This window comes from Myxocyprinus asiaticus, chromosome 26 (assembly GCF_019703515.2).
Source record: "Myxocyprinus asiaticus isolate MX2 ecotype Aquarium Trade chromosome 26, UBuf_Myxa_2, whole genome shotgun sequence".
In the NCBI taxonomy this organism is placed as follows: Eukaryota; Metazoa; Chordata; class Actinopteri; order Cypriniformes; family Catostomidae; genus Myxocyprinus; species Myxocyprinus asiaticus.
The window spans coordinates 1080167-1096123 of record NC_059369.1 but is presented as its reverse complement, the minus strand read 5'-3'; the positions used below and the strand labels follow the sequence as shown (position 1 = coordinate 1096123).

The following is a 15957-nucleotide window of genomic DNA, read 5'->3' as shown; positions in this document are numbered from 1 at the left end:
CAGCTATATGCTGCTAAATTACAGTCATGTACTGTATCTGAAAAAACAGTATCAAGCTGTTAATTTCAACAACGGTAACACACCAGATTTTTGCAGTATGATGCTGGCGACTACAGCTGTCAGTAGTTTACTGTTTTTTAAAAGGATTTATTTTACAGTGTACAAATAGTTACAGTTATAGTACGTGCAATATAATTGTTATTTACGCCTGATACCGGATGTTCACCTTACCCTGTTTCAGAACACACAAACACTCTCCTGTACTAAACTAATGAACAATGATCAAAAAAAGATGCATGTCATGACCCCTTTAATGGATTTACAATCAACCAACAAATATGACATCCTAAAAAGTCAAAATAATAGTACACCTTAAAATGAAAATTCTGTCTTCCAAGTCCACGGACATAGCACAGAACTAATTTTGTCTAGACTCATGTAGCCACAGCTTTAAATAAAATAGTAAAGGTCTAGGGCCTAAGTATAAATGTAAATGTGCTTTCGTAAGGGTATCCCCCCATGGACCTCCCATTCCCCAGCATGCTCGTCTGCCCCAATCGGGCTTCCGGATGAGTTCGCCGGCTCGTCTCACGGCGAGTCTGGATTCTTGTTCGGAGCCCAAGAAGATGATGAGCTCTACTACAACCTCAACACTACAGCGGACGCGCTGTCACGGCAGGTTTCCCTCAGGGGAGAGTGGACACTCCACTCTCAGGTGGTCCAGCTGATTTGGAGTCGATTCGGATGGGCACAGGTGGACCTGTTCGCCTCCCAAGAATCCTCCCACTGCCCGCTCTGGTACGCCCTCACCGAGGCGCCCCTCCGCATAGACGCGCTGGCACACAGCTGGCCCCCTGGCCTACGCAAGTATGCGTTTCCCCCAGTGAGCCTGCTTGCACAGACCCTGTGCAAGGTCAGGGAAGACGAGGAGCAGGTCTTCCTGGTAGCACCCTACTGGCCCACCCAGACGTGGTTCTCGGACCTCACGCTCCTCGCGACAGCTCCCCCCTGGCGAATTCCCCTGAGGAAGGACCTTCTCTCTCAGGGACGGGGCACCCTCTGGCACCCGCGCCCAGACCTCTGGAATCTCCATGTCCCTGGACGGGACACGGAAGACCTAAGCGGTCTACCACCTGCGGTGGTAGATACGATCACTCAGGCTAGGGCCCACTCTATGAGGCGCCTGTATGCCTTTAAGTGGCGTGTGTTCGCTAAGTGGTGTTCTTCCCGACGCGAAGACCCCCAGAGATGCGCAGTTGGATCAGGTTCCTAAGAGGCGCCAGGAGGCTGAATCCCTCCAGACCGCGCCTCGTTCCCTCATGGGACCTCTCTGTAGTTCTTCAGGGTCTACAGAGAGCCCCCTTTGAGCCTTTGCAGTCAGCCGAGCTTAAGGCACTCTCCTTGAAGACTGCCCTCCTGACTGCGCTCACTTCCATCAAGAGGGTAGGTGACCTGCAAGCGTTCTCTGTTAGCGAAACGTGCCTGGAGTTCGGTCCGGGTTACACTCACGTGATCCTGAGACTCTGACCGGGCTATGTGCCCAAGGTTCCCACCACCCCTTTTAGGGACCAGGTGGTGAACTTGCAAGCGCTGCCCCAGGAGGAGGCAGACCCAGCCCTGTCGTTGTTGTGTCTGGTGCGCGCTTTACGCATCTATTTGGATCGCACACAGAGCTTTAGAATCTCTGAGCAGCTCTTTGTCTGCTTTGGTGCACAGCGGAGAGGAAGCGTTGTCTCCAAGCAGAGGATCGCCCAATGGCTCATTGACGCCATAACTATGGCATATCTCACCTAGGACATGCCGCCCCCGGTAGGGCTACGAGCCCATTCTACCAGGGGTGTAGCGGCTTCCTGGGCCCTGGCCAGGGGTGCCTCTCTAACAGACATTTCCAGAGCAGCGGGCTGGGCAACACCCAACACCTTTGCAAGGTTCTACAACCTCCGGGTGGAACCGGTTTTGTCCCAGGTAGTGGCACGCAACACAAGCGGATAAGCCCGGGATAGCTGGCCGGGTGTATCGTTTGCACATAGCGCCTTCCACCTCCCTTGGAGCTGAAGACGTGCGCCATTAATTTCCAGTAGTGTTCACAAACTTTGTTCACTGGTTGACTTCCTCCGAGCCCTGTGGCAGTCGAGTTTTCGGAGAGACTCGCTGCCGGCCCAGTACACGTGCTAACTAAGAGTCCTGTTCTGGGGTAGGTGCTCTGCATGTGGCGGTTCCCTGTAAGGCTAACCCCATGCGATATATATCTTCCGCTAGTTCGTTTCCCTGTTGGCAAACTGCGTCTTCCTTGGGCAGAGCCCCTTTGCCCCAGTCTCCATGTTTGTAGTAACTCCTCCCCCATTGGGCAGGATCTACCTTGAAGACTCTCCACATGGTTGGAAAGATGTGATGTATTCTTCCACTTAAATATCCCCCCCTCTCTTTGGGCGAGTTGTGGTCTCCGCGGTGTCTTCCCCTTGGGAGGGACACCCCCCGACTAGACCTGGCGGCCCAGTCAGATAATCCCCCTTCTTTTTTAGGGAGTGGAAAAAGAGAAGGGGAAAAGAGGTCACGACTGGGTTAAGCCTGTCTCTATCTTTTGGGTAGTCGACTTGTCCCAAAAGGGCCGTTCGACACTCATAATTATGTTGGGGGAGGTTAAGTGTCGACCTGGTGTGCTGGCTATGAGGCACACAGTAGTCTGCCCACCGCACACCGCCAGTTCACGTAACAAAGTTCAGCCAATTGTGGCGTTTCCTATAGGGACCCCTAGTGTCACAACATTGACACAACATTGAGTGAGTGACAGATAGGGAACGTCATGACAATATCGAGTGAGTGACAGATAGGGAACGTCATGGTTACTTGTGTAACCTCCGTTCCCTGATGGAGGGAACAAGACGTTGTGTCCCTCCTGCCACAACGCTGAACTACTCGCTGAAATGGCCGGACCTTATATCGGCTCCTCAGCATAAAACCTGAATGAGTGGTTGCATACCAGCTCCTTTTATACCTGTATGTCCGGGGGAGTGGCATGCAAATACCACTCGCCAATTTTCATTGGCCTTTTATCAAAGACCAGAGGTGTCTCGGGCTCCCAAGAGTGACCCCTATTGTCACTACATCGACACACATTCTCGTTCCCTCCATCAGGGAACGGAGGTTAAACAAGTAACCATGACGGTTTCTCCCAAGGTTATGTTACTCCATTAACCATTATTTTTATACACAGTTCACAATCATATTTAATAAAACTACACAATGATGACACTAAGACTTCATACAGGGTATCTGCAGGTTCGAACAAATGAAATTTAAGACTTTTTAAGACTTTTTAAGGTCAAATAAAAGAAAAATGTAAGACCACTTTCGCAATAAAAAAAACACATTAATTTATTTGCTGGTAAATACAAAACCACTGAAGCTACTTGAATGTCTCTGGACATGTTTTTTTTATTTTTTTATTGTGCATTTATGTGTTAATAAGTTAATACAACATAAAAACTCTAAATGAAATCATTAAGAATGCATGTAGCCTAAAGTATGTAGCCTATATTGTGACCCTTCTCTTTAGTCACTTGCTTTCCAGCAAGACATGACGCAATAGACCAATGCTTTGGCAACGTCATCACTTATGTCAAACACGGAAGTGGTGGCAAAAACCATGTGCAAAAAATAAACTTTTGTTGGATTACATTGTTTAAAAATTATTCCGAGGGCTCTCGTTGACTGCTGTGGCTTCAAGATCATCAACAGAGCTGACTGAGGAGATCATTTCAACTCACAACTTTGCAGCATAAATTTATAGCGAACATGATTACATGTTTGTTATTAACTCATTATAGTAATTGTATCACTAAGAATATGTTTGTATTTATGATGGTTTTGTGTCATACTTTCGTTTAATCCTCTAATCTGTCAAATCTAACAAATCAGCGGGCTTTCTGCCACCACTTACTGTAAACAAGAGGATTGGTCTATAGACCTTATTCACAGTAGCGCCATGTATGATTTTTAATGGGAATGGAAACGAGGCTGTGAGGGATAGACTTACCATTTCTTCAATGGCATGCATGGTGTAAATCTGTAAAAAGCTCCGATATCCCATCTGATTTTCCACAACTCATGTTGTCTGGAGTTTTTTGTCTACTGAGTGTCCTTGAAAATATATTTTTTCAATGTTTTGTACACGGAACGATCCAAAAGCACTTTAAACTGCAGTACATATCATCAAAGAGACTGTACATCTATCCCGCACAGCCTTGTTGTCATTGTCATTAAAAAATCAAAGATATCGCTGTTGTGAATAAGGTCTAGCATGTGCTGAATAAAAAATTTTTCTTGGCAGATAACTTTAACAAATACTTTAACAGGTAGTTAAAGGGCAGTTCATTTAAAAATGAAATTTCTGTCATCACTGCTCACCCTTGAGTCTGTATGAATTTTTCTCTGCCATGGAACAAAAAAGGAGATGTTAAGCAAAACGTTTAGTCTCAGTCACCGTTCACTGTCACTGCATCTTGCTTTTCATTCAATGAAAGTGAATGGTGACTGAAACTCCTTAATATCTCCTTTTGATATCCACTGAAATAAGAAAGTCATAAAGGTTTGCAACAGCATGAAGGTAAGTGATGACAGTTTTCATTTTTGAGTGAAATATCTCAAATAAAAACTCATCAGTTACCTTAAAAATGGCCGTTTAAAGTTGTCAAGATGTATTGAAAATGTTAACAGATTAAATTATGAAAGAGAAGGAGAGGGAGAGATGCTTTGCTGTTGTTTTCCCCCTGACTGGTCTGAATAACTTGCAGCATCATGCAGGCTGCTCTGTCTTGTCTGTCCATGCGCTGTCAGTGTCCTCATTGCTCCGCGAAGTTATCACTGCGTGAGAAAAGGGACGTGTGGCGTGAGAACAGTGTCAATTGTGTTGGCAGCCCTACATCTAGAGATATGGAGATGAGAGATATAACAGGTGTAAATCTGCAGCTGAGTAGTTCTGTTAGCTTTACAATTATTGTCAAAGGTAGTGTAAAATAAGGAAGTGCAACGATTTGAAAGGCATCAAAAGACCGCTCCAAACTCGCGCGTTTGCAAATTGTAACGTTGACCGCTTTGTCGATTATAAGCAGGAGCGACAGTTTGAGACGCAAAATAACGGCATTTGCATTTCGGATTAACGGGTTTATGAAGGTTTATACATGAGTAACATCATAAGTTCAGTACAAATGCGCTTCCCTGCACGCACTCACACTAAACTCAAGCTTCAGCTGCTAAATGCAGGAGAGAGAGAGAGAGATGATTATGACTAGCGCAGATTCTGCTGTTTTTTGCGTGTCCTCTATTCACGGCCCAAAATTTAAGACCTCAGCAAATGAAATTTATGTTCCGATGAAAAAAAAGTTTTTCATCGGACAGCAACGATATAGTACATGTATTGTTACATATGGTGGCTGTGGTGGCTCAGCGGTTAAGGCTCAGTGTTACTGATCAGAAGGTTGGGGGTTCAAGCCCCAGCACTGCGAAGATGCCACTGTCAGGCCCTTGAGCAAGGCCCTTGACCCTATCTGCTCCAGGGGCAAAGTAGCACCGTTACATTCTTCAAAATATGTCCTTTTTTGCAAAAAAAAAGAAAGAACGACATACAGGTTGAGCATCATGACAGTGAATAAATGATGAGAGAACTATTCTTTTTGGGTGAACTATAGACCGTATTCACAGCAGCGTCATCATTCCCATCAAAAATCAAAGATAATGATGTGAAGGATAGACTTACAGTCTCTTCAAGGGGTTGTACAGTTGTTTAAAGTGTTTTTAGATTGTTCTGCTTATGAAACATTAAAAAAAATTCTTTATAAGAAATTTCATTAAACAAAACACTACAGACAACATGAGTTATGGAAAAAATATGTTTTGTGGTCTAGGAGCTTTAGATAGATTTAAACGTCTATCCCTCACAGCCACGTTTTCATTCTCATCAGAAATCAAAGATGGCACTGCTGTGAATAAGGTCTATTCCTTTGAGAACAGCAGCGAGTTGAACATACCGAAGTGATCCCAGTCTTCCTGCATGTTGTGAATCTCCAGCTGGTTGCGTCCCTCAGTGAAGATGGGTTTAGGGTTCTTCTCAAAGCCGCCTGACAGAATCCCTCCCTGCCAGGCCCGAGCGTAGATGCGGCCGTCCATGTCTATCACCACTACACAAGCACAACACACTTTCATCAACTGACCACAACATGCCGAGTTTGCAGTGGAACAGTAGCACTTCAGATACACTAAACCAGGCAACCATAGGGCAAGTGAAATTTAAGAGAGAGCAAAATTAATATTCTTTGTGTTTATTATTTTATTAAAGGTGATGCATTTCATTTTTTGGATGTAAAAATACTAACATCCCAGCTTAATACCCAGATAGCACACCATTTCTTTCAAGACATTTGTTTAAGAGCATCTGATCTGGATAGCATCAGCCCCACACAGCAACTTCCAGTTAATCAATGGTGTGAGTTTTGGGTGGGACAGTGTGTTTGTTGACCAATGGCAGAAGGTCATTCTGTGTGATTCATTTGAGTAGCACGGTCATTTTTATGGGTGATTTGGTAAAATGATTACCCCTTACACCAGGGGTCGGGAACGTATGGCTCGCGAGCCACAAGTTGCTCTTTGTTAAAAATCAAGTGGCTCCCCGTGTGTCTCATCATTCATCAACACATGATCGTTTAAAACTTTCTAGAGCTAATTTTCCTGCAGAAAGTGTGGGTGCGATTGCAAAGCTTCAATGACACTGTTTTGATTTCCTTTCTCCCGAATTTGTCGTACAGCCTTCTCCTGGTGAACAAGGTTTGAAATGAACACCCGCCAAATGCGGATTTTTCATACAGAGTATTTTGCTGATGTACCAGCCACTGTGGAAGGTGACCTGTAAGACTTCTCGGAGTGATATATTACAAGAAATTAGACACAAAGATGCGCGTTTGACGAAACGTGTGATTATATTTTGAAGAATAGATGAAAGAAAAACCACCGATGCACGTCTGATTTGATATGTGAGTGCAATGAAAGCGCTTCTCCAAGACATGCACATTCATAGAGTTCTGGGACTCGTTTCCCAATAACTATTGATCTTGGCAGTTAAGAGCATTTTCTACGAGCGATTTTATGAACATTAGTTATTTTTTATGTGCGCCCAAGGTGTGAAATAGCACCCGTCACCAGCCAAATGCGACAAGGCTCAATCCAGTTTACGAGCTCCTCGTTCAAAATCAGGTATTTCATACGTGGGTAACTTTGCTCATCTACCCGCAACAGGCGGGTGACCTGTAAGACGTCTCGGAGTGACACATGACAAGAAATGCTGTTAGTCACAAAGACATGCACTTGAAGAAACACACTTTATTATAATTTTAAGAACAGACAAAAGAAAAGCCGTCAATGCTTGTGTCCGATTCCTGTTTGTTCAGAGGCGTGCAGCACGAGCCTGTCTCATGGAACAAGCTCATGTAAAGAGTTATCACTCCTTTTCTCTGTTTCATTAGTTTGAAAACTGTTTGCAAGAATAATGTCGTCTATGAGAATGCTGCAAATGATCTCCGAGGTGATGAGTTTAGTTCGCTTTATTTCCATGGACCAGTTCGTGGTTAACATGCATTGTGAACACAACTCTGCAGGTTCAGTAATATATACAAGTATCTTTGTATTAAAGAAAAAAATACGAAAGTGATTAAATCATAAAGTAACAATTTTGTTTTATTTTATTTTCTATTGGCAGCATTATCTGTATTCCCAAAACGCGATACAAACACAAATTCGATAAGAACACACATTTGGCAGCATTATTTTGGGAACACAAGGGAATTTATTAGACTTTATTATTATGATTATTATTATCTTTACATTTATAATTGTCTTTAGTTCTTAATCTGTACGCTATTAGTAATTTTCTACCTGTTGCCATTGACAGATGCTTGCATGATGGCAAATGGAGCCGTTGGAGATGGTAAATGTTTGGATATGGGGAGGTGGTTATATATAAGATTTTTTTATCAGTTCGTTATTTTAATTGCTTTTTCGTCTTTTGTTTAAGTTTTTCGTGTTTCAATAAATGTAAAAAAAAATACAAAAAATACAAAAACCCACAATTATATCAACTACCTCGTCCTAAATGATCTACTTCGCTGCCTTATTCCATCACTCCACAAATGTGTGTTGAGCGCCCTCTTGTGCGCAGTCTATGCATGTGCGCTCTGGTTCTATTATTGATCCCACACTGAACATGTGACACGTGGATTGCCCAAATATGGAATCTGACACTCTCTAAAGATCCAGGTGAGAACATCTGACACATCTATGACATGAAGGATGGTGTTTCAGTGCTCCCAGAGAACAGCGTTGCTGTAGTGATCCCTATTAGTGCTAGCGCCGATAGCTATCAGGACACTCTTTGAGGAATTTCTCTGGATTTACAATTCGTATGATGTCGAGTGTGGGCTTGTTTGATTCAGGATCGCCTGCTGTAAGTTGTGATATCAAATCTTTTTGTATTATTCATGAAGTAATAAATCTAAATGTGAAGAACATGGTGTTTATTCCTTTTGTTTTCTTTTTTTTTTTTTAAAGATAAATGTGGATTTCACATGCTAATACTCACTGTAGTTTGGTCTATGAATGAAACAAATTTGCTCATTATATTCTACTAATCAAGACCTTTCCAAAGATATATAAACACATGGCTGTGTGATCTTTTTTCCTGTTTTTTTTTTTTTATTATGATTTTTAGTTCCTAGAGTGCCCGGTAATGGGTTGCTCCAGGTTTAAGAATATTATTATTTACAAAAGAATAAATAATGGCACTGATGGCTGCTGAGCCCTGTGTGTGCTGGTTTCAGCTGACAGAATGATGTGTGTGTTCATCACCTGGGCTGTCGGGCTGCAGTGGCTCTGAGAGAGGTTTAGTGAGCAGGTAGAAATGCTCACAGCCATGTAACGGCACCGACACTTTGACCTCACCGCTCTGACCCAGCTCATACGCCCACTGAAACACACGTCAACACATCACTGGCTAATCCGAGTCATCTCAAAAACTCAAAACACTGTGGGTCAAAAGCAGGGCATCTAGAGCCTGACCTGTCCAGCACAGTTGACAAAGTATTCACACTCTATGGATCCCTGGTCGGTCTCTACGGCTGTAACGTGACCCTTCTTCACCAGGACATGATTCACACTCGTGTGTTCGTAAATTTGAACTCCTGAAAGAGACAGCACAGAAAGAAATTAATACGATCAAGAAATGAAACTAAGATCATGAACACTGCCAAAACTACAACAGCGACGTTTTGTCTTGCATCCTACCGTAACTTGCTGCCGCTACAGCGAGCGCGTGATTGACGTCCGGCGGCGACACGACAGCGTCTCCCGGCAGGTGAAGAGCACCAACGAGATCATGAATATTCACCAGTGGGTGGAGCCTCGCCACATCTTTGGGTTTGATGATGTTACAGTTCACACCAAGAACCCTGGAGAGAGAAGCGGCAGCAGATGAGTGAACATCACATTATATAGAGTCTAAGGCCCTGTCTCAGATGCTGCTCTCGGCCCACGCCGTCCTATTTGTGGTCTACATGGACTGCTGCGTAACAGGCAGTGTGGGATCGGCAAAAGGGCCTATCAAGGATATATTGTGGCCACAGGGGATGCTGGTAAGCACCCTTTAGAATCATCTCATTTCCAATTGGACACCCTGCGGTCTTGTGGACTTCAAAGGCACAAATGCACGCCAAGACCAACTCAAGTGCACCATTTGTGACAAAAAATTCAGAAGGCCAATAAACAACACAAAATCCTCTGCCATTTCCTTTGTGGTCAAGGTCAACACTAAGAGTTCACAAACTTTTGCTTGTATTTAATGTTTAAAGTAATAATTCCCCTAAAAATGAAAACTTTGTCATCATTTACTCTCCCTTTTGTTGTTCAAAACAGTGTTAATCATATTAAAGAATATGTGGCAGCATGGATGCGATTTGAGATTTTCAGCAGTTGGGAAGATTATCATTGAATAACAACTTAAATCTCGGGAGTCGCGTGGTGCTATGCAAGAGTCGGATGTGTGAACGGTGAGCTCTACGCACTTTGCTAGTTTTAAAAAAAAAAATTGTGTCATAAACGGTGAGATTCGATACACCCTATTTCATAACTGTTCTATGAAGACAATTTGTCAAAGAACTCAAAATCCTCAGGCTCTGGAGACATTAAAAGACACTTACGTGCTCAAGCTGATACCCCAGACAAGGCCGCAGACCAGGGACTCGGTTTGGACGGTGTGGCGGAAGAAATTCAGCGGCAAATGTCCAGCATGTCTGTAATGCTGATAAAGGTCCTGGCGGACTTGGAGGATCTTGCGGTAATACGTTGATCGATTACGGCCATGGAGTTGGTTACAAGATTGTCGGATGTCGAGAAACGGATCGATTATTTGCCGTCATCGGAGAGGGAATTAGCTGCTAACCCGCTAGTGACCAAGGCGGACTTGGAACGCGTTTTGGAAAGTTGGAAGACCTTGAGAATCATAGCCGGTGAAACAATGTCCGAATTGTTGGAATTCCTGAGCATGAGGAATGATGAGATATGGTGAAATTCCTAGACGAGCTCTTCCCGAGTATGCTCGACATAACAGGCCATAAGCTGGAAATCGAGCGAACTCCCGGCTTGGAGGTCTGCTGAGGGAGACAGGCCCCGATCAATTCTGCCAAATTTTTAAGATCATCCGATAAAGATCTCGTGTTACGTGAGGCGAGGAGTAAAGGAAGGCTTTCTTGGAAGAACCACAAACTGAGAATAGATACTAAGGATGGCCACAAGCATTTTCCTATATAAAGTCACTGGAATGAGTAGGTCATGGTGTGATTTTCACATTGCCTCCAAGTGAAACTGACTCGCTGAACATTCACTTGATTGTCCGAGGAAGCTGGGCGCCTTTTTTTTTGTTTCTTTTTGTGAATGTTCCACCTAGCGGCCGGAGTTTGTTTTGTGGAACAAAACTCCTTTGTGGAAGTATCTGCTCGTTCTTTGTGCTTATGCCTCCTATTGGATGGAGTTTGTTTTTTGGAATATTTTTTTTATAGGACATTGTAAGGATTAGGTCATCTGCTGCACTTATGAAACAGTCAGCTCATTGAACATTTGTTTGACTGCCCGAGGAAGCTGTACACTTATTTTTTTATTTATATACGCTTATTTTTTATATATATATATATATATATATATATATATATATATATATATATATATATATATAATTTTATTATTATAATATTAAAATTTAACACACCTGCTCCCCATTCACACCTGAGACCTTGTAACACTAATGAATCACATGACACCGGGGAGGGAAAATGGCTAATTATGCCCAATTTGGACATTTTCACTTAGGGGTGTACTCACTTTTGTTGCCAGCGGTTTAGACATTAATGGATGTGTGTTGAGTTATTTTGAGGGGATCAGCAAATTTACACTGTTATACAAGCTGTACACTCACTACTTTACATTGTAGCAAAGTGCATTTCTTCAGTGTTGTCACATGAAAAGATATAATAAAATATTTACTAAAATGTGAGGTGTGTACTCACTTCTGTGAGATACTGTATATATATATTTTTTTGTGTTGGTTCCACTAGAGGCTGGAGCTTGTTTTGGGGAGCAACACACCTTTGGGACAGTATGGGGATGAATCTACACATTCTTTGTGTTTATTCTGCCTATTGGCTGGAGTTTGTTTTATAGATTTTCTTCTGTTATGTAATTCTGTTTCACAAAATTTGTATAGAAGCACCGTACTTGAGCAATCTGACTGCAAAGTTGTCTCAGGGGGTCTTGTAGGCATACATGGACTGTTTGAGTTTAGAAGGATGGACGCTGGTTGGCGCTGTCATGCGCGGGGTTAATGCGCTCATTTTTATTTTTTCTGTTTGTTTGGTTCGGGGAGAAGTTTGGGGTTTGATTATTGCACTAATGTTGGAATGTGGTCTTTATAATCTTGTTTTTGACACACAATGTATTTTTTCTAATATGTCAAAATGTCTAATGTTGATATGAGTGGACTGTCTCTCTCTCCACGTGGAATGTGAATGGGTTTGGGCACCCCATAAAAAGAAGGAAGGTTATTAATTTTCTTAAACGTAAGAAATGTGATATTGTGTTTCTTCAAGAAATGCATCTTTCCCCTTAGGAAGCTGCAAAATCTGGGAAGATTGGGGGTGGACATGTTTTCTTTAATGCTGGCTCAATTAAGAGCAGGGGAGTCATTACACTGATAAGTAAGCATCTACAATTCAAATGTCTCAAACAGATTAAATATAAATTAGGAAGAGTCATTATTGTTTTAGCAGAAATTCAGGGGCAAAGGTTGATTTTGGCTAATATTTACGCACCTAACATTGATGATCAGGGCTTTTTTTATACATCTTGAAGGGACGTTGCAAGCCACTGGCACCCCTCATGATATAATATTGGGAGGAGACTTTAATCTTTTGATGGACTCAGTCCTTGATCATAGTGAAGCAAAAGTGCGCAAGCCCCCTAGAGCAAAATCCTGAATTCCAACAAATGTTAAAGGCTGAAATCAATGTGTATATGGAGACCAACTGGTCCTCAGTATCCTCTGTGTGTGTGGCTTGGGAGGCACTTAGGGCGGTTCTTAGGGGTTGGAACATACAGTATGCATCATTCATCACGAGAAGCACGAGAACTCGTGGAGTTGGAAGGGAATATTAAAAGTGCCGAGGCAAAGCTGAAGCGCCGAATGTCATCTGATGGACCCGATTGAAATACAGATATAATACTATTTTGTCACGGAAGGTGGAGTTTTGGCTATTCAGGGCAAGACAGTCATACTTTGAGTTGGGGGACAAAGCAGGGAGTGTAAATATATTTGGAAGAGAGTGTCTTTTTCTACCATTCCCTCAGTGAAATCTGCTGATGGTGAAATTTTTACCTCGGCCACTGATATTAATAATGCTTTTAAAGAATTCCATCTTGATCTTTATAGTTCCACGTCTTCGTCTACTGATGAAGATATTAAAAACTTTGTGGAACCATTAGAACTCCCTAAACTGATGACTGAGCAAAAAAATTATCTTTATTCTGAGATAACCTTGGAGGCGAATGATCAGACTCCGGTCACTGCCATCTCACTTGATGCCGAAAAGGCGTTTGATATGGTAGAATGGGATTATCTTTTTAAGATTTTGGAAATATACGGATTTGGGAATACTTTTATTGGATGGATTAAGTTACTTTATAGACACCCAGTAGCAGTGGTACAAACAAATGGATTAATTTCAGATAATTTTACTCTGGATAGGGGCACCTGGCAGGGTTGCCCTCTTTCCCCATTATTGTTCTGTCTTGCCCTGGAACCATTAGCAGCCACGATAAGAAAGGAAGATGATTTTCCAGGGGTGGTGGTGGGAGGTATGGTGCATAAGCTTTTGCTTTACGCTGATGATATTTTATTATTCATTTCCGACCCTACTAGATCTATGCCTTGCCTCCACAGAATTATTAATTCCTTTACTAAGTTCTCGGGATACAGAATTAACTGGTCTAAATCTGAAGCTTTGGCTCTGACAGCGTACTGCCCGGTAACGGCTTTTCAGCCGGGTGCCTTTCAGTGGCCCAAACAGGGCATTAAGTATTTGGGTATTTTATTCACAGCAAATTTATGTGATTTAGTCAGAGTTAATTTTGACCCTTTAATAAAAAGGTTTGAGCGATGTGGACAGGTGGGCTTCACTACATTTATCTGTGACTGGAAAGGTTAATGTTATAAAAATGAATTCAACTACCTAGAAGTTACAAAGGCCAATTGACAAAGTTGGGTCAGGTCTCCCCAAGATTTTGTTTTACTATTATGCTTTTGGTCTCAGACATTTGCCGCATTGGTCACTTCCACCTGAGAGAGCCCCTCTCTGGCTCTTTATTGAACAGGAGGTCATTGCCCCTATCTTGCCATTGTAAAATCTTTCTACCAAGCTGCCCTGAGAAGTAAAGACACATCCCGTTATCTCGCACATGCATTTAGTGCGGACAAAAGTTTCCCACGTGTTCAATTCGGACATTTACCTGAACGTTGCCGCAAGTATTTGGTTAAACCCTAAATTGTGCATTAACAAGTCCCCTTTCTGCTGGACAGCATGGATTGAGAAGGGAGTTGCTACGCTGGGTGACCTGTATGAAAATGAAGCGTTGAGATCTTTTGAAAATATTATACAGCAGTTTGGGATTCCCAGATCTCAATTCTTCAGGTACTTACAGCTGCGCCATCTACTTTGCACCATCTTTGGGTGTAGTACGCAGCCCCCTTAAGCGGCAGACACTTTTGAGAATGTGCTTGCTGCTTTTGGAAAGGGTCATGAGGCTTCAGTGTACTATTCCTGGCTAATTCAGAGTTTAGGGGACGGGGTTTTAACATCTCTTAAGAAGTTATGGGAGAGAGACTTGAATTTAGTACTGGAAGATGGAGAATGAGGTAAGATTTAAAAAAAACGTCAAGTCTGCATCTAGAGATGCAAGGGTGTGCCTCATTCAATTTAAGATTCAGCGTCGTTTTTTTTGGACTCCCTCCAGATTGTATAGGCTTGGCCTTAAAGACACACCCACTTCGAGGATGGGGACATAGCCCATGTTTTTTGGTCCTGTAATAAGATTCAAATGGAGTATATTTTGACAGGCTCGTGTTCGCCTGTACGCAGACGCTGAGTGTTCACGTCAAAATCAAAGTATATTTGGTCTTTACTGTTTGCAGTTTTGAACCAAAACTAAAGATGTCTGATTAACAAATTAATCACTCATTTGAGTCGGATCATTACATGACAGAATGTTCTGATCAGTGGATCGTAGACATCTGATAGGCTTTATTTCGCTTAGCAGGTCCGACAGATAGACAGGCGCCAGGCCATTAATGACTTAAAAACAAACAATAATACCTTAAAATCAATTCTATAACACACTGGCAACCAATTTAAAGACCTTAAAATCGGAGTGATATGCTCACGTTTACGCACCCCAGTTAAAAGTCTGGCAGCAGTGTTTTGGAATATTTGAAGCCTTAAAATAGAGGACTTGGATATTCTGGTAATAATCCAAGCACGATAAAATGAAAACATGGATAACTCTCTCAAGGTCTGTAAAAGATAAAAAAGACTTAACTTTGGTCAGAAGTTTCAGATGAAAAAAAACGTAACCACTGAACTAATATGTTGATCAAACTTGAGGGAAGAATCAAAAATCACTCCCAAGTTTTTGACAGCTGGTTTGATGTAAGATGTCAGATTGCCAAGATTAAGGTTTGAATTACCTTTAACCACAGTGGGCCCAAACAAAACAACTTCTGTTTTGCTCTCATTTAAGTTTAAGAAGTTCAATGACATCCAAGATCTAATATAGGCCAGACATGCAAGCAGGGTTTCCAGACCTTTCTTGTCATTTTGTTTCATCGGCAGATAAATTTGGGTGTCATCTGCATAAAAATGGAAAGCCACTCCATGCTTCCTTAAAACTGACCCTAGAGGGAGCATATAAAGGGAGAAAAGGGTGGGAGCAAGAATAGTGCCTTGAGGGACACCACAGGTAATGGGAGCTACAGAAGAAACAGAACATCCAATACCTACAGAAAAATTTCTATCACTAAGATAAGAATTGAACCAACAAAGGGCACATCCTCGGATACCCACACAGTGTTCCAAGTGCGACATAAGAATGCCATGGTCAACAGTGTCAAACGCTGCACTCAAATCTAATAACAATAAAACTGCAGAATCCCCAGTATCAACGGATAGCAAGATGTCATTTAAAACCCTTAGGAGAGCCGATTCAGTACTATGTTTTTTCCTAAATCCAAATTGAAATTTTTCAAAAATGCTGTTTCTTTCCAAGAAACTCTGTAATTGATCCAACACAACTTTCTCCAAAATGTTTGCAAGAAAA

The 15957-nt window shown here is 42.3% G+C and overlaps 1 protein-coding gene across 2 annotated transcripts in view; it reads right to left on the bottom strand.

The window, feature by feature from the left end:
- pdpr (pyruvate dehydrogenase phosphatase regulatory subunit) overlaps nt 1-15957 on the bottom strand; it is a 66920-nt gene that overhangs the window by 38173 nt on the left and 12790 nt on the right. For both annotated transcript variants that reach the window (XM_051656462.1, XM_051656463.1), the window contains exons 5-8: nt 9328-9491; nt 9103-9224; nt 8893-9010; nt 6027-6176 (exon numbers count right to left, since the gene is read on the bottom strand). In XM_051656462.1, the coding sequence (XP_051512422.1) occupies nt 6027-6176; nt 8893-9010; nt 9103-9224; nt 9328-9491 (554 nt within the window). The remainder of the gene's footprint in view (nt 1-6026; nt 6177-8892; nt 9011-9102; nt 9225-9327; nt 9492-15957) is intronic.